This window comes from Onychomys torridus, chromosome 1, assembly GCF_903995425.1.
Source record: "Onychomys torridus chromosome 1, mOncTor1.1, whole genome shotgun sequence".
Taxonomy (NCBI): domain Eukaryota; kingdom Metazoa; phylum Chordata; class Mammalia; order Rodentia; family Cricetidae; genus Onychomys; species Onychomys torridus.
The window spans coordinates 46,004,840-46,023,093 of NC_050443.1; the positions used below are offsets into that span (position 1 = coordinate 46,004,840).

General features: G+C 43.9%; 1 protein-coding gene across 4 annotated transcripts in view; it reads left to right on the top strand.

Moving 5' to 3' along the window:
- Positions 1 to 557: 557 nt before the first annotated feature.
- The window catches only part of Tars3 (threonyl-tRNA synthetase 3), a 54,350-nt gene continuing 36,653 nt past the window's right edge, over positions 558 to 18,254 (top strand). For 2 of the 4 annotated variants that reach the window (XM_036184855.1, XM_036184847.1), the window contains exons 1-8: positions 559 to 957; positions 2,049 to 2,117; positions 3,007 to 3,197; positions 8,565 to 8,688; positions 9,793 to 9,914; positions 12,167 to 12,284; positions 16,156 to 16,220; positions 17,145 to 17,223. In XM_036184855.1, coding sequence (XP_036040748.1) covers positions 688 to 957; positions 2,049 to 2,117; positions 3,007 to 3,197; positions 8,565 to 8,688; positions 9,793 to 9,914; positions 12,167 to 12,284; positions 16,156 to 16,220; positions 17,145 to 17,223 — 1,038 coding nt within the window. In that variant the 5' untranslated portion in view covers positions 559 to 687. Of the gene's footprint in view, positions 958 to 2,048; positions 2,118 to 3,006; positions 3,198 to 8,564; positions 8,689 to 9,792; positions 9,915 to 12,166; positions 12,285 to 16,155; positions 16,221 to 17,144; positions 17,224 to 18,254 lie in introns of all 4 variants that reach the window. The other 2 variants (XM_036184862.1, XM_036184838.1) reach the window with 2 other exon arrangements.

Here is an 18,254-nt window from a genome sequence, read left to right on the forward strand (position 1 = left end):
AGACTGAAAGAATTCAAGAGGGGAATAAGAGAACTTCATCCAGGCTTTGCCAACACTTTGGACAATTTGGTCAAGCGACATACCTCCTCTGTACTTCAATTTCTCCAACTCCAGTCTCAACAGACTGAGCACACTTCCAGTAGCACCTGGACACGCCTCCGGAGGCTAGAGAAGCCCATAGAGTGGTCCCACTCCTAGTGCCTAGGTCCATCCAGAGCGTAGTTCTCTACGGTGCACCCAACGTTGGCCACATCCCTGCCCGTGGCCCCCTTCCCATGCCCATTCTCCTTGCTACCTGAAGTTTTGCCCAACCATCCATCCCATGGCCCTCCGCATTGATGCCTACACTACAGCCGGGTCTCATCACTTCGCCTCTGCAATGTTGCCCCGCCTCGGCCCCTCCCATCTCCCCGCCCCTTCACGATGCTTGGCTCAGACCCCGCCCCTTGACCTCCTTATAGCCCCTCCCCCCATAGGCCATCGCCCCGCCCCCTGCACCGTTGCCCAGGCATCGCTCCGCCCCTTGCAGGGATACCTAGCCTCAGGCCCGCCCCTCTTCCTCCGTCGCCCCGCCCCGTGCTGTGATGCTCCCCCCACAGACACCGCCTCCCGAGGAGCTTCAGCTCCGCCCCGTCGCCTGGTCACTCTAGCTGGGCCGGCGGGCGCGGGTGACTTAGGGAGGCTGCCATGGCGGCCCAGGCCCTGGCGGCTCAGGCCGTGGCCTCGCGCCTGCAGCGACAGGAGGAGGACATCCGCTGGCTGTGCGCGGAGGTGCAGCGCCTGAGGGACGAGCAGCTGCGCGGGCCCGAGCGGGGCCCAGCCGAGGGCCCGCGCCTGACGCGCGAGGTGGCACAGCTCCGGGCGGAGAACCGCGACCTGCGCCAGCGCCTGTCCGGCCTGCGGCTGCGCCTGGCGGAGCAGCGCGACCCCGGGGCCCGGCGGGCGGCGGCGCAGGAGGTAACCCGGCGGGCTTCGCGGGCCCCGGCCCGGGCGCACGCACTCGGCCGTCTCCCATTCTGCACCCCGGCGGGCGCGGGCAGGGATGCAGGGTGTGTCCCCGCCGGCGCCCTGCCCGCTGCCCACGGCCTGGGGAACCGCTAGGTTTTCACCCACCTCCTAACTGACCAGCTGGGGCAATTTCTCAGCTCTTGGTTGGAGAGACTTGCAACACTTTTTCCCCTCCGGTGGCACAGACGACTGAGGGGGCATGCCTCGAATCCAGAACTCTGGAGGCTGAGGCAGGAGAATGACTGAGAGTTTGAGGCCAGCCTGGAGTTAATAGCGAGTACCAGATCGGCCAGGGCTGTGTAACAAGACACTATGTCAAATAAAACTTTTTAAAAGACCGCTGAAGTGTTTAGGATTCATGGTCTCCCTGGGGGAAGGGGACCAACGATTTCTGTTCCCTCTGCTGGCTGGTTCTGCGCTATCTACGACAGGTTATTTTTACTGTCTTGTTTTGGCAGTCTACTTTGAGGGCTTGTATGTGTTAGCAGGATTATTTGATTACACTATTTCCATGTTTTGGAAGATTATTAAATAAGAAATTATGAAAGAATTTTTCTAAGTTCTGAAGGCTTTCTAAAATTGGGATGTATTTTTGTTCTTTGCCAAGGGTAAGCATGGTGCACTGGCCACATCTAATGAAAGAGTCTGGTGGCAGGCTATGAAAGTCTGGTGGCAGCCACATATTTTCCAGTGACATTATTTGTTTAAAGTTTAGTGGGGAGAGAGAAGCACAGAGACGTGTATTCCCATGGCTTCGTGCATATTGGGCAAGTGCTCTACTACTGAGCCACATCCCTAGCTCTTGATTTGAGGCATTTTAAAGTCAAAATATATTTCATGTCCTTGGACAGAAAGGTCTGAACTCTGAAACTTGACCCCCGAGGGTTGTAAGTAGGTCTTGGTTCCCATAGCCCATCAGGGACTCTCAAACCTGGGGGTCCCTGCCCTGAGCCCCTGCCCTGAGCCGCCTGGCTTCCCTCCTTCTTTAAGTTTCAAATGTTTTCCTCCTACCTGTCGTTGACGTTCCATTTGTCTTTCAGCCTCCTACTCAAAACCAAGAAAGGGACACCAAAAAGAAGAGACTGAGAGAGAGTGAGCCCGACAGGGAGGTAAGTCGTTGCTATAGAAACAACACACACTATTCCTTGTCATTTTAAATATGGGTCTGCAGGACTGGGGGAAGAAGATAATTACCAATGAAGTTACTGTTTGGACCACATCAGTAACCTCTTGATGTAGAGCCGAGCTAGAGTCAAGCTAGCCACTGCCTGGATTTAAAATGCTCTCCACTATTTTTAAGGTGAAATAACAGCTCTGATTTAATATTACCTGCTCTTTTTTTTTTTTTTTTTTTAAAGAAAGTATTAAAACAACCAGCAAGGGTTTATGGAGACTCAGCCCTTGTTAGGCACAAAGGAGGAATACCTAGCCTCAAAGATTCTAGTCTAGCTATATAGACCAGACAGATGCAGGACAGACAACTAGAGAGACAGACTGAGAGGACACAGCTGTCCCCCATGTGCAGATACATGTTCCTCGTTTGTGGATTTTTAAATCCAAAAATACTTGGGAAAAAAGCTTCTGTATTGACTTTGTTGGCCATTATTCCCCAAACAGTACAGTATAACAAGCTATTTTCCAAGCACTGTATTTTGTTTTTTAGTAATCTAGAGATGTCTTAAAGTATATGGGATGATGTGAGAAGATGTATCAGTACTATGTGACTTTATTAAGGACTCAAGCATCCATGGGGGTCTAGGCACCCAATCCTGAGGATACCAAGGGTTGGATATTAAGAAGTGCTGCACTGTGTAACCTTGCACAAATATACTGTAAACAGTGAGAGAAGGAGAGGTCTGTGCAGTGTTCAGAGGTGTTGGGTAAGGGGAGGGGTCTGCTGGAGGGGTGTGGACAGAGTAGGACACTGCGGGAAGTGGGGCTGAGCAGCTGGCTCAGTGGGCTGAATCGTCCACCTGACTGTAAGCGAATGACTTTCAGCTGAAGCAACCTACTTTTATAAAAGAAAGATTGAAGCTCTTTGAAGCATTGAAGACAGATTATCAGCTCTTACCCGCTACTCAGGAAAAAAAGAATGCAAGCAGTGTGATCACCGTGAGGGTGGCTGGCAGGAAAACAATGCAAGGAGAAAGGTGGAGAACGACACCTTACCAAGTGGCCACAGAGATTAGGTAAGAACCCCTGGCACACACAGACACGCATGCACACTTAAGCACGCTCACGTGCAACACATACACCCACACACACATACTCCTTGTGTATCTATCTGCCTCCTTCCCTACCTGTTGTGAATGTATTTGGAGAGGATATACTATAGTATTAAGTAGTTGTGCCAGAGCCCACTGAAAGGTTTTCTTAGACACCACTAAAATAGGTTTTTTCCTGCTGGAGTCCAGCTCCGGATGAGGGCAGGGTCTGAAGCGGGTGGATGCAAGAGCGGTGATGGAGAAAGCAGACATGGCACACTTAGTTTTGTTTTATGGGAGATGGACAGAGAGGAAGCACGTCTCGGTATGGCTTGATCTCCTCTGACAACCTGCATCTCTCACAGGGTTTATTTATGCACAAAATCATTTCCTTGTAGATTTTATTCATTGATTACAAAGCCTTCCCATGGTACATACTTTCTCTAAATTCTTCCTTGTTACATAAGCATATCAAAGTAAAAGAAGCAAATGTCATGACAACTAAAATCTCACATGATAAAATCAATTCTTTTAACTCAGTGACTTTTTCCTTAAAACCGGCATTGTAAAGCTTTGTGGTTACAGAAATGCTAGGCAGGATGTCTCTAAGTTAGACCAAGTCAATAGATGTAGAAATAGAAGTTATTTCCTACCACCTCTTATATCAAGCTTCTCTTGTGTTGTTCTATTAATCTACTATAATGAATATCTGATCTTTCTATGGAAACCCAATCCCTCAGCCCTGGTTTAATTTTTCTTTTCTTTCTTGTGTTTTTCTTTTATATCTGACATATGACCACTATCCTTTCCTCTGACTTTTGAAGTTCTGTGCTCTGTCTGCTCTTGATTCCTTCTACAATATCAGAAAAGTCCTGATCTGACAAGTCTGTTCAGGAAGCCAGGCAGTTCACTGAGACAGAAGATTTGCTTTTGTGTCACTGTCATAACCCCCTGTCTCAGTATGGTCACTATCTTTATCACAATTTTGCAGAGGATAGAAGAACACCAAGACTCCTAAAACTGCTGGCTTTGTCTTCAGGAGGGTACCAAGGCTTGCCATTAATTTTATAATCAAAATCTTTTCCTGTCCATGCTAGTTCTGTGGTTTTGAGGCAGAACATGAAAACCTTATGATCCAGTTATAGTTTGACAGCTTCTAAAATTTCCCTAAGTTTTTCTTTAAAAAAAAATTTTTTTTTAATGATTTTTATTCTAAATCCTATGACTCGTGCTTACTAATGCCACTTAAGTAATAGGGTCTAATGAAGATTCAGTTTCTTGCATAGCTGATTCTCCTGAGGAGCTACCTTAAGTTTTATTCTTAACATCCGCTTCTATAAGAATTGTGACATTATCCCAGCTCTGGCCTTCAGTGAGGGGCTCTTGACAGCCGGGAATTCAAACCCCAAGACATAGGCAAGAGTTGTGTAGCAAATTCCACCAAAGGCAGTGAAGGGTGAGTCCCAGTCATCCAGACACTAGAGCTTTGTCAAGCAGCACCTTCAAGACACTTGGCATCACCTTTTTTTCTTATTCGACTAGCTAACTAAATTAAATGTAATGAGTATTTCCCTCTGACTCCTAAAAAGACCACATAATTAAATGCAAGATCATGATCTCTTCCTGTGTAAAAGGTCCAAATTATAACGTTCTAATAAAGTATATGTTGTACTAGAGAAAAAATATTGTACCCTTGACAGGCCATCCACACTGACTGTATTCATGCCCAAGTGATTTTCATAAGTTTTTACAGTTTTTTCAAATTGTGATTTAAAGATACAAGCCGACACTGTATCAGACACAGAATAGTACTCGTCCTTCCTAGGAACTAGATACATTAATAAAGTCCTGATTGATGGAAGTTCCTGCTCACCCTGTTTGCTTCCTGTTGCTGGGATGAACACGATAACCGAAAGCAACTTGGAGAAAGAAGCAAGGGTTTATTTGGCATATAAGTCACAGTCCGTTGTGAAGGGCAGCCAAGGCAGGAACTCGAGGCTGGACTAAAGCAGAGACTGTGGAGGAGTGCTGCTTATCCTTGGCTTGCTGGCCACCTTTGTTACCCTGCCCAGGTCTGCCTGCCCAGGAGTGGGACTGCCCACAGTGGGTGGGGCCTCCTACAGCAATAACAGAATACCCCACAGATGTACCACAGGCCAATCTGATGGAGGCAGGACCTCAACTGAGGTCCCTCTTCCCAGGTGTGTCAAGGTGACAACCAAGATGAGCCACCATGCTGGTGTTAGTGGAGATTATTGGAACACCTGCCACCTGGACACCTGCCAGATTTCCAGATTCTTTTGTCTAGGAGCAAAGCATTGGGCCAGAACACACATTTACTAACAAACGGCACACTTCCAAGGAGGGAGTCCCAGACAGAGCTGGGAGAAAGGTTAGTCACTCAGTGGCAAACACAGTACAAAACTGGAACTTTTGAGTCCCCTATCACACACAGGCTTTTGGATCATTGAATCACTGGCCTTTCTCCATTTTCCTTGGTGGTAGTCTTTTTTTTTTTCCATCAGCAGGATTTCATGTGCTAATTTACAGCCTAGCCTTCACACACCCTACTCTCCACCCCACACTCCCGCCTCAGTCACCCCCTGAGAGCTGTGGTCCCAGAGATCCTTTGGGGATGCTGAAAGAGAGTGATCCAGTTTTTAGAACTGCTTACACAGTGATTAGGGGCATAGCCCTGACTAGAAGGACCAGGAAACTCTCACCCTATTCTAATTTTGTGGAGAAGCTAGGGTGTGGTAGGGATTTACTGGAATCCCTGCATCACAAGGAGTCTACTCTAAAACTGGTGTATTCCAGAAGACGCGCATTTTACAAGGGTGCTGCAGACACTGGTCCAAACAAGAACAACATGGTTGTGCCAACGAATGGTCCCCAAAGGGCAAGAATCAGAAAAGCCATGGCTACAATTGGCCCCTGAGAGCAATCTTCATATACCTTGTTCCCAAGGGTGAGATCCCTTGGTTATTTATCGAGAACGTTTTAAGGAGTCAGGTAAAGGAGTAGAGTATCCAGGGCAGAGTAAAAGGGAAGTGGTGTGGGGTTGTAGCATTGAGTACATATTTTATAGCAACAGTGACGTGAGAAAAAGAATGAAAACGACATGGAAAGGAAGGCAGGTTACAGCTACTGACAGCCTTGTCAGCGGGACTTACCTGTGTCTTTAAGAAGTCAAGGCATCCGTGTTTGTTTCCTAGAGAATTTCTGCACCATTCAAGAGTTTGCAGGTGGAAGACACCTGTGTTCAGGATGATTTTTGAAGCCGTGGAAACTTGGAAGTTTTATTCTAGAGAATAAATTTGTTTTAGTCTGAATGAGGTAGGCTTTTGTCCACCCAGAGAAGGTGTCAGCACCTATCAGAAGATATGTAAGTCTTTGAGAAGGTTCATCAACCTGCTTTGCTTAGGGTTCTGTAGGCATCTTAGATGAGCACATGTTACAGAGCAGCTGGAGAGGTTAGCCATGGCTCTAGGAATGTCCCCTGACTTTGAGATGAAGTCTGCCCATGTACATGCCATGCTGCATTATCAGGCCACATATAGGGTGAGTCCTGAGACCCCAGTGACAGAAATAAGTACTTTAGCTTCTGGGCATTTCCATCTCTATCTACATCTACAAGTTCATTTGGTAGGATATCACGATGGTTGTCTGCAGATGTTTGAGTGTTTGAGTGTGGGCTTTTGGAAAGCATTGGTCTTCGAGGGCCACCCTCATTGGAGATGAAGGCCCAGCCTCCCTTTAGAGCAGTGGTTCTTGACCATCCTAATGCTGTGACTTTTTAATACAGTTCTCCATGTTGTGGTGACCCCCAACCATAAAATTATTTTGTTGCTACTTCATAATTGTATTGTTGCTACTGTTATGAATCATAATGTAAATATCTGTGTTTTCCAATGGTCTTAGGGGACCCTCATTAAAGGGGTTGGTACCTACTGTTTTAGAGAGTGTAATATTCTCCCCTGATGTGGTTCCCCTCTTTTTAGAGGGGCAATGCCCTGTTTCTTAGAACTCTGTTGAGGTCCAATACCATGTCTTAGTGCCTAGCTTGAGAGCAGTGGCAAAGGACTCTGTGCCTCTGCTGTTAGGAAAGCTTGGCATTGTATTCCAACAGAAACCATTAGCAGTTCATTGCCTTGGACATCACAGTTTTACTTTGAATTTTTTTCCTGATAAAAGAATGGCTACTAACGTGTGTGTTCAAGAATGTTCATTACAGCAACAATAAACCAAAATCACAAAATGTAACCAAGATGTTCAGCAAGTCTTGGTTCTCTTGTAATGATTAAATAATGTGCTTTGGAAATCTGTCCACAGATAAAGACAATGCCATCTTTATTGTTAATTTTACAAAATGGGTTACAAAGTAACATATACAAAAGGATGATATTAAAAATTTTATATTGGTGTATGTATAAAAGATTATGGAAGACCACAGATCAAACTGTTAACAGTCATTTTTGAGATATATGATTACAAATATCACACACTCCCATCTCGTGCTTTGCCTTATAACTTTATTACTCAGTAGTTTTCAAACCATGAAAGTTATTTTAAAACAGGAAGGAAGGAAGGAAGGGAGGGAGGGAGAGAGGGAGGGAGGAAAGGAGGATGGATGGATGGTTGGTCTCTGTGGAAAATAGGTAAGTGCAGCAGACAGTTCACTAAAAGTAAATTAATCATCAAATCAAAGCACCAGTCTTCAATATCACACTGACAAAGATTTGAAAAACCATTTAGGGTGAGTGTAAGTGTACTAGACTATATTTATCATAAATCTGTGACGGTGCCTGCCCTCAGCCTGCAGTTCTATTCCTGTGCACTTACAGGGCACAAGGAGGCACATGCTTTGAGGGCTGTGCATGTCCCCTAAGAGAGAAAGACCTAAGGAAACCAAAGTGCAAAAGCTGGGGCTTCCTCAGTAAACGGGACACTTCTAGACTGCTTGGGGTCTCTGGCTGATAGCATAGCAACAAAAAAGTAGACTATAGAATTACAGTTTTTCTTTTAATGTGGATAAGAAGCTGATATAGAAAAAGACTAGATAGTGATGTAGCAAAATGTTATAAACAGTTATTTCTAGGAATAAGGGTAAGATTTATATGAGATTTTAATTTTATTATTTGTGCTTTCTTTATTTTTCAAGTTTTAAAAATAACAAATGTATATGCCTTTTATACATAAAATAATTGTTACAAAATAAAAGATCTCTATCCTATTAGTTCATATTTGTACTTTCTAATTATCCTTTTTGAGCCCTGAAAATTATTTTAAGCTTTTCTTATAATGAATTATAATGTGATAAATGTTAACCTCAAATGGTTTTTCTCCTACTAGTCGAGAATTGGCTGAAAATACAGTAATTGCCAAAGTGAATGGTATATTATGGGACCTGGACCGCCCTTTGGAAGGGGACTCCACTGTAGAGCTGCTGATGTTTGACAATGAGGAAGCTCAGGCTGTGAGTATTAAAAACCACTCAGCCAGCCGGGCGGTGGTGGTGCACTTGGGAGGTGGAGGCAGGCAGATCTCTGTGAGTTTGAGGCCAGCCTCATCTCCAAAGTGAGTTCCAGGAAAGGTGCAAAGCTACACAGAGAAACCCTGTCTCAAAAAACCAAAAAAAAAAAAAAAGAAAGAAAGAAAAAGAAAAAGAAAAAACCACTCAGCCAGAGTCGGGGCTTTCTGATATAAGAATTACGGGAAAGCCATCCATTGAAATCAAGGGTGATGACACGTCTGCTTTTCAACATTTAAAATTATAGCATGGCATTTAATGATACCTAATGAGTATTCATAAAATGTATACTCAGAGAAGTAGCCCATGTTAGTTATTTCTTAAAATAATTGTTTCCTTAGGTAAAATGTTTAGCTATTAAATCAGTGTGTATTCAAAATTAATTCCTAGTCAATTCTTATATGTATGCACCTGTAATTTAATATCCATGGGAGAATTTGGACAAAAATCCTTTTAATACTTGTAAATGCAGTCTTTTATATGATAAGTGCCACATGTTTTATGATATTCATATCACCTTAGCTTGTAGCCTTCTTTCAACTGACTTATTGCCTCTGTAAAAACGCACCTATGGTTAGCTGAGGTTATATTATCAGGCTTTCTGGATGGTAAAGAACTGTATAACTTCTGATTAAAATATGCCAAGGTTATTAGTTATTTTTTGTCACTGTGCTAAAGCATCATGACCAAAAGCAGCCTATGGAAGTTTCTCTTGGCTTAGGGATCTAGAGGGGCAATCCATTATGGCTGGGAGGTGTGGCAGCAGGTGGCTGGAGTAGGAAGCTGGCTGATCACATTCCCATCCACATGCTAACAGCAGAGAGAGCAAATGAGAAATTAGGCAAGTCTATGAGCTCTCAAAGCCTGCCTCAGTGGCATGCTTCTTCCAGCCGGGCTTCACCTCCTAAAGGTTCTGAGATCTCCCCAGACATTGCTATCAACTGGGAACCAAGGGTTCGAATACCTGATCCCATGAGGGACAGCTCCCTCTTGACTACTACACCAAGTCTAACCATCTCAAAAGTGATATCAACTGTCCACATCTTGCAGGTGTACTGGCACTCCAGTGCTCACATCCTGGGGGAGGCCATGGAACTTTACTATGGAGGCCACCTGTGCTACGGCCCACCCATTGAGAATGGATTTTATTACGACATGTTCATTGAGGACAGGTAAGGCTGCCGAGTGCTGGGTTCTATACATGCCATTGTTTTATAATGGCTTCATATTATAGTTCAGTCATAGCTCATTGTGTGATTATCAAGTGATTAGCCAGTTATGAAAATTTTTTTATATTAGCCTAGATTGGAGAGTAACTTTCAATATACTTGCTACATCATGTCACTAATTCAAACCAGAGTCATGTGCTCCACACTAGAGAGCAGTTGTCCACTTCTGCTCATGATGGTCGAGGCACTGTCAACTTCACTGAACGTCTCACGCACTTGAGTGCCAGGTGGTGGTTCACAGGGGTCTCACACTCAGTAGGCCTGGGCTAGAAATCATAGCCCTGTAGCCCTGCCCTCATTCACCCCTGCTCTGTCTCCTTCACAGTCCCAGGGACTCTACCAGTGGTCAAAACTGAAACCTTCAGTCCTTCTAATTCTTCCATGCTCCCTAACACCCCCATCTAGCAGCCCTATCCAGTTCAGATCCCCTATGATGCCCCTCACCACCCATCTAGCAGCCCTGTCCAGTTCAGATCCCCTATGCCCCTCACCACCCATCTAGCAGCCCTGTCCAGTTCAGATCCCCTATGATGCCCCTCACCACCCATCTAGCAGCCCTGTCCAGTTCAGATCCCCTATGATGCCCCTCACCACCCATCTAGCAGCCCTGTGTAGTTCAGACTCCCTAAGATGCCCCTCACCACCCGTCTAGCAGCCCTGTCCAGTTGAGATTCCCCATGATGTCCCTCACCACCCGTCTAGCAGCCCTGTCCAGTTCAGACTCCTGTCTTCTTTCACTTTTGCTTTCACTCAGGCTCACAGCATCTCTTGCTTGGGCACATATAGAGCATTTTGACTTGCCCATCACTCTCAGACTGTGTAATGGCCTCCTGAACAGTATGTCTGGCAATATGTAGCTACTGTTTTTGTTTCTATTTTCAATTTTTGTTTGTTTGTTTGTTTTTGAGGCACGGTCTCACTGTATATCCCTGGCTGGCTGGGAACTTACTTTGTAGACTAGGCTGGCTTCCACAGGCTGATATTAAAGGCACGTGCCACCATACCTGGCTTATGTCACCGTTTCTTATAGTCTTCTCCCATCTGAACTGTTTTCACCAATAAGTTTAGAGCAGTGGTACTCAACCTGTGGGTTGCAACCCCTTTAGGGGAGCATATCCAGATATCCTGCATATAAGATATCTACAATATGACTTATAACAGTAGCAAAAATACAGTTATGAAATATCAATGAAATAATTGTATGCTTGGGGGTCACCACAACATGAGTAACTGTATTAAAAGGTCTGAGCATTAGAAAGCTTGAGAACCACTGGTTTAGAGTATGTTTATTTATAATACTTTGACCCTAAGTATATGAGGTTTTTGTTTGTTTGTTTTCCCCATGTAAACACTGATTTTCCAGCCTTCTGGATACCAACTAGTCATTAACCCAGACCTTCAACTCAAGCCTCAGGCCTATAAGGTGGCCACTTGCTGATGCCAGTCTCAAGTTGAGGCTTTCTACATGTCTGACTCACAACCCACTACCTGAGTTCAGTAGTCGGTAAACTGGCTTACAGAAAACTATTGACTTATTATAAAGGCTATTCCAAAGGGTACAGATGAGCAGCCAAGAAGGATGTGGTCCTTCCCATGTCTCTTGGGCTGTACCACCTACTTCACAGCTCTTGGAGCCTTGTTGTTTAGTGATTTTCAATGGATGTTTCGAAACATGCACATATTCAGTGTAATCACTGGCCATTGTTAATAGAGTCCTTTATCCCTTGTCCCTTTCTGGAGTGAGGTTTGGGGCTAAAGCTCCACACCTCTAGTAATGCCTTCATCTCTGGAAGGCCCCTTCATCATTAGTACAGTGAAGGCACGGTTACAGGTCAAGACACTCTGTTATCACAGTAGCATGTATAATGCCCTCTCTTGTTACCATACCCCAGTTTCATGTGGGCAACAAGAACTTTTTGACTGTTTACTTGACAGTCTAAGGCAGTGGCTCTCAGCCTTCCTAATGCTGCTCACACACACCTTCCTGTGAGGCTAGCTCCTGCCATCCAACAAGGGTGGGGATATGGGGACCCCATCACACAGCTTTCTGAACAGAAGTGTACGTGCCTGAAGCACCAACTCGGTTTAGAAAGCGTATCAATTAGTAGTGAAGGCTGTAGGACCAAGGAGGAAGGGGTAGATGGCATCTGGAAGATAGTAATGAAGCTCAGTGTCTCTTCTTCTTTGGTTTTTAGAGTAGTGTCCAGCACTGAGTTGTCTGCCCTAGAGAATATATGCAAAACTATCATCAAAGAGAAGCAACCATTTGAAAGATTAGAAGCCAGAAAGGACTCACTCCTGGAAATGTTTAAGGTAACTGGGAAAACTTAGCATAAAGTTCTCTCATTAGGAAGGAATATTAAAAGCTGTTAACATAGACTAGCTTTTTCTTTCCTATTGTTTTTCTGTTGGCTTAGCAGCCACACCTGAATCTACTAATATTTTAACTACCATTGTTATGCCCAGATTGTAGGTACCCCCAAAAGACTACCATGGAGACCAAATCTCATCCGTAAAACCAAAGAGCCTTTATCTTCTAGCTCCGAGCTTGGTCTCTCTCTGTCTGTCCAGTTGGCATGAGCAGAGAGCCCAGAGCCCAAGCAGGGTGGGGATTTTATCATAGCAGAGGTTGGGGTGAGGGGATTTCCAGGGTTTAGAACCCTGATTGGCTGACATTTATCTAGGGGTATAGGGAATGTTTAGAATGTCAGGTATTTCCTCATAGGTGCAGGCCCTCCCTAGGTGGGGTGAGCTTATGGCTTTCCCTGGCTCCAGGGTTGCCTGCCAGAAGCTGTGTCTGGACTTCTAAGCTTATCATGGCAGCTGTGTGGTCAAGCTGTTTTGGGCTCCTCACACCATCTGTGACCCATCGCACTGCAGTCAGCACCCCGCAGCTCAGACCACTGCCTGGTAGGATTTCTCGTCCCCCTGGCACTGGCTTGGCAGCAGCTACCAAATATAGATTTTTAACTACATCTCTATCACTATTTACCAGTTAAGACTCAGGAGTCAGATGCTGGGGTGAAAACCTGCTAGCTCAGAGAAGCTGAGAAGCAACCAGCTGACCTTCCTTTTTGGTGGGAGACTAGCAAGAGAAGCATCTCTCCACTCATCCCAAACAAACAAACAAAAAATAAAGACAGAAAATCTCTAAGTCTCTCCCTGTTCCTTCCTGTGTGTCTCTCTATCTGTGGTCCTCCATTCTCTGTCCTCTCTGTGGCTAATTCCTATCAACTAGTTGCTGGCTCTGCCCACTGATCCAAGGTTAATTTTATTAACACAGTTTTTGGAGTTTCACAGTGTGATCAAATATTCCACAACATGTCCCTCCTTGCAAATAATTGACTATTGCCCAGCTGCCAGTTGTATAGTCTGGAGAGCTGTTGTGGGGTGTCAGTAGTCACATTAGAGTCCACAGAGTTGTTGTGGGGTGTCAGTGGTCACATGTACAGTCTGCAGAGCTGTTGTGGGGTGTCAGTGGTCACATGCTGTGCCATTTCCCTCGTGTTTTCTGAGACATTTCAGGCAATCATAGGCAGGTAAAGAGCCAGGAGAGTAATTTTCATGTATGTTTCTAGGTTTGATCAGTTTGGAGTATGATTAATATGGCACTGCTGGAATTACTGATCCACTTGGAGAATGAAGTGTTGTTTAATTCTAAAGCAGAAAGTATGGCCAATTAACAGTGGAACTAAAACATCTGACCACTGCTCCCAACAATATCTATTTATAATCCTACACAAACTCCTCCAGTCTATGTTCCCTCCCTCCCCTCAAATTGTTTATGTGCATAGGTGTTACCTGAGTGTATATCTGTGCACTATGTGCATGCTGTGGCTGTGGAGGCCAGCAGAGGACATTGCAGCCCCTGGAACTGGAGTTACAGATGCTTGTTAGCCTCCATGTGGGTGCTGGGAATCCACCTGGGTCTTCTGTAAGAGCAGCCAGTGCTCTTAACTACTGAGCCAACATTCCAGAAGCCCCTTTCTGAGTTCTTAATTAATTTTCTTATTTGTTTTAAATATCTAATGTAGAGTGACTTGCATAAAACTTTAAGGGTGTCTCTTTTTTTGATCAATGAACTTAAATAAATTAGATTTTTCCTTTTAAATCACACATATCAAAGAAAACCCATACTTTGAAAGTACAGCATTGTCAGCTTAGGGGCTTGAATTTAAGAGCTAGATGGTTTTGATTAAAGGTACAATTATTCCTTTTTGTGTGGCAAAATATGTAAAAGTGACTGTCTTAGGGTTTTTGTTGCTGTGAAGAGACACCGTGACGATGGCAACTCTTATAAAGGGAAACATTTAATTGGGTGGCTCACAGTTTCAGTGGGACATGGTGGTGTGCAGGCAGACATGGTGCTGGAGAAGGAGCCGAGAGTTCCCACATCTTGATCCATAGGAAGTGGTCTGAACTAAGCACAGCTTGAGCCTAGGAGACCTCAAAGCCTGCCTCCACAGTAACACACTTCCTCCAACAAGGCCACACCTCCTAATAGTGCCACTCCCGATGCTGGGGGCCAATTACATTCAAGCTACCACAGTAACATTACCATTTTAACCATTTTTTAATTCTGTGGCCCTAAGTATATATGAAAACATCAGCACTGTCAACTCACAGAATGGTTTTACCTTCAGAGTGAAAACTCTACCATTAAGGACCAACTCTCCACTCCCTCCACTACCCACCCTGGCATGCAGCCCTCTGCTTACTGTTCTGTGAACTTTGATAAGAACCTCAGTTCAGTGAATCACACACTATTTACCTTTGTGACTGGCTTGTTTCACTCACTGTAAGGCACTCAAGAGTCACTATGTCAGGATTTCTTTCTCTTTTTTCTTTTTGTAAAGGCTAAATAATAAACCCCTCTGCGTGTGCGCGCGTGCGTATGTATGTGTGCGTGTGTGTGTGTGTGTGTGTGTGTGTGTGTGTGTGTCTTTGTGTTTGTCAGTTCATCTGTCAATACATACTGGAATTGCTTACATCCTAACAATTGTATATATACTGATATGAATATGAGCATAGAGATTTCTGTTTGAAATGATGATTTTACTTCATATATGTATATATGTACTTCATATATCAGAAATGGAATTGCTGGATCATGAGGAGCTCTATTTTCAATTCTTCAAGATGTTCCATAGCATTTTCTATGGCAGTCTCACCATTTATAGTCTGTACAGCTTTTCTACATTCTTGCCCACAAATCTAGTTTTCTGGATTTTGTTTTTTATAACATCCATTCATTGGGTATGAAGTAGTGTCTTGATTTGCATTTTCTTAGGACATAACGATGCCAAGCCTCTTTCAGTGTGCTTACTGGCCATTTGTATACATTCTGCTAAGGCCTGGTAGCTGTCTTTGAATGACAGTAGACTCACTTCTGGCTGGGTTTGCATTATAACAACTTATATGTTCCTGGTGTCAGTCTCTACACATCAGCCAGTTACAGATGTTACTTCCATTCTGTGGGCTGCCTTGACCTTTCGGCTACTCCTAAGAACTAACCATACCAGCTTTTGTGAAGGAGGATGGTTGACTTGAATATATTGGGATGAAACAGTTACATTGTACAAAGGCAGGCTTTTTTCTCCCAACAACTTTCTTAGTTATTTAATATGAATTAATACTTGATACTGTGATTATTGCAATAAAAACAGAGAAAAGGGTGAATTACCTTAGTATGCTCACTGTAATTAATGATACCATGGCTTTTTAGCAAATGAAATGATGTAATGTAAACTTTGTTTTTATGAAAGTCATAGAAATGTACCTAAGAACTGGATTTATTTTATGTAGTTAAAATGGGATCTTCTAGAAGAGTACTGTCCGATAGAATCTGAGCCAAGTGTATAACCTTGAATCACATGACAGCTACATTTTAAGAGTAAAACAAAGATGGTATTAATTTTAAATACATAGCTGATATAAGAAATACATGCATTCTACCTCTGTGGTCCTATGTGTTTATACTCACAGCATGGTTATATGTGAGATTTTACCAGCCATGTGACTCTGGAGTCCTGTACTGGACAGTGTTGCTCTTTGCTGTGAGCACAGCATGTCCATAGTGTCCCAACACCTTGAACAGAGTAGAGTGTCTCTCAGATCTTCTTAAAATGAATAGTTTTCCCATTAAAACATTTTTGTAATAATATGTAAACATTTTTTTTTGTAGTACAATAAATTTAAGTGCCGGATTCTGAAGGAGAAAGTCGACACTCCAACGACCACTGTTTACAGGTTTGTGTGCAGCAGCTTTAAGTGGCTCAGTGGGGTCTCGGAGCTTAGCAGTAGCTTCCCTGAGTCCTGGTGAGGGACAGAGGATGGCTTTCTGGTTTTATCACAATGATGGGACAGTTAAAAGGATGTCTCTGCACACACAGTGCCTTCAGAAGATCTTTTGAGGTGTTTGAATTTACAGAGACAGCGATCTGTGATCTGAGGATTGATGGGTCGTTCTTCTCACTGACCCTGAATTAAAGCTTGCCCCATACATGTAAACAGTGCATCCTTTCATCTAAAACCTGGATGTCCTTGCTGCCTTGCCATGGCTGTAATAAAACACACTGAGCAAAAGTAAATAGTGGAGAGAATGCTTTATTTGGCTTACATCTGTGGGTCACAGGCAGCCACTGAGGGAAGTAAAGGCAGGGATCCAAGCAGGCACTTGAAGCAGAAACCTGAAGAAGGAAGGCAGATGCAGGCAGAGCTCTGTCTTCAAGGACCGTCTGGTCTACATATCGAGTTCTGGGACAGCCAGGCCTACATAAAGAGACCTTGTTCCAAAAAACAAACCAACAAAAATAATATGGGAGGGAGGGAAAAAAGAAAGTAAGAGAGAGAGGGAAGAAAGAAATCCTGTTTCCTGACTTCCTCTCTACTAGCTTCTTACATGGCACATGACCATCTGCCTAGAAAGATGCTTCCCATGCTGGGCTGGGCCCTGCTATGTCAATTAAGACAAGACAAATAAATCCCTCATAGTCAAGTCCACAGACCAACCTGATAAAGGCAGTTACTCAATTGAGACACTGTTTCAGTTGATTCTAGACTGTGTCAAATTGATGGTTAATGCTAATTGGGACAATATAATAATGTGGTTTTATAATGAACAGTCCAAAAAGCTATGACTATATCTGGGCATGTCTTAATCTCTCATTATAGATGTGGTCCATTAATTGACCTTTGTAAAGGCCCCCATGTAAGACACACTGGAAAAATTAAAGCCATAAAAATTTTCAAGGTAAGGATTTTTTTTTCAGTTTATAAATATAGCAAACAAGGTAAACTACACAAGGGATTTCCCTCATGTCTGCAATAGTTTGAACATGATGGTATTTTAAAACTCTTCATTCTTATTTCACTAAAAGTAATGTTTTAGAATCTTGATAATTAAAACACTATATAGCTTCTGATGATTATTTAATATTATTCTAAAGAGTATAATGCATATCTTTTTATATGGCCATTTCTTAAAGCTTTATGTGTGTGTGTGTGTGTGTGTGTGTGTGTGTGTGTATCCCTGCAGAGGCCAGAAGTGTCACATCACTGAAGTTACTGCCTGATGTGGGTGCTAGGAGCTGAACTCAGATCTTCTGCAAGAGCAGCAAATGCTCTTTAACTACTGAGCCTCCCCTCCAACCCTCTATACAGTCTTTAAGTATACTGCCCTTCTTTAGATGCCCCTGTATTTACAGGCTTCACATCTGTGGATTTAATCAACTGCCAGATGGAAATGTTTGAAAAACAAATTGTGCCTATGCTGAGCATGTATAGACTGTGCACTTGGGGGCTGGGGATGGTGGGGTGGGGTGGTAGTGATGTCATTGATTCCTAAATAGCATATTGCAACGGATACCTACATAGCTTGTATTAGGTACTCTAGAGATGGCTTATACAGGCTTGCAAATGTACTGTTTTATAGAAGAGACTTGAGTGTCTGCAGGTTTAGGTGCCTGTGGAGGATGTAGAACTAGCCCTCTGCAATCACCAAGGACAGCTGTGCAGTGGATTGCTTGGATTGCCCAGTGAGAACAAGAACATCTTTCTGCATGTGAGAATGATGTACCATAGTCGGAAGAGAAAAGCAGAAGGGGTGGAACCCTGCCCTGGCGATCATAAGCAGCGGGGCTTACTTTCAGGCCCCAGCCTTTCTGCACCTTGGTTTTTTCAAGGTGAAACACAGGTTTGAATTACCCATCACCCACTGATGTTCATCACCTCAAGCCATAGACCAGAGAGGCTGACACTCCCATGAACCTCTGGTCTTTCTGG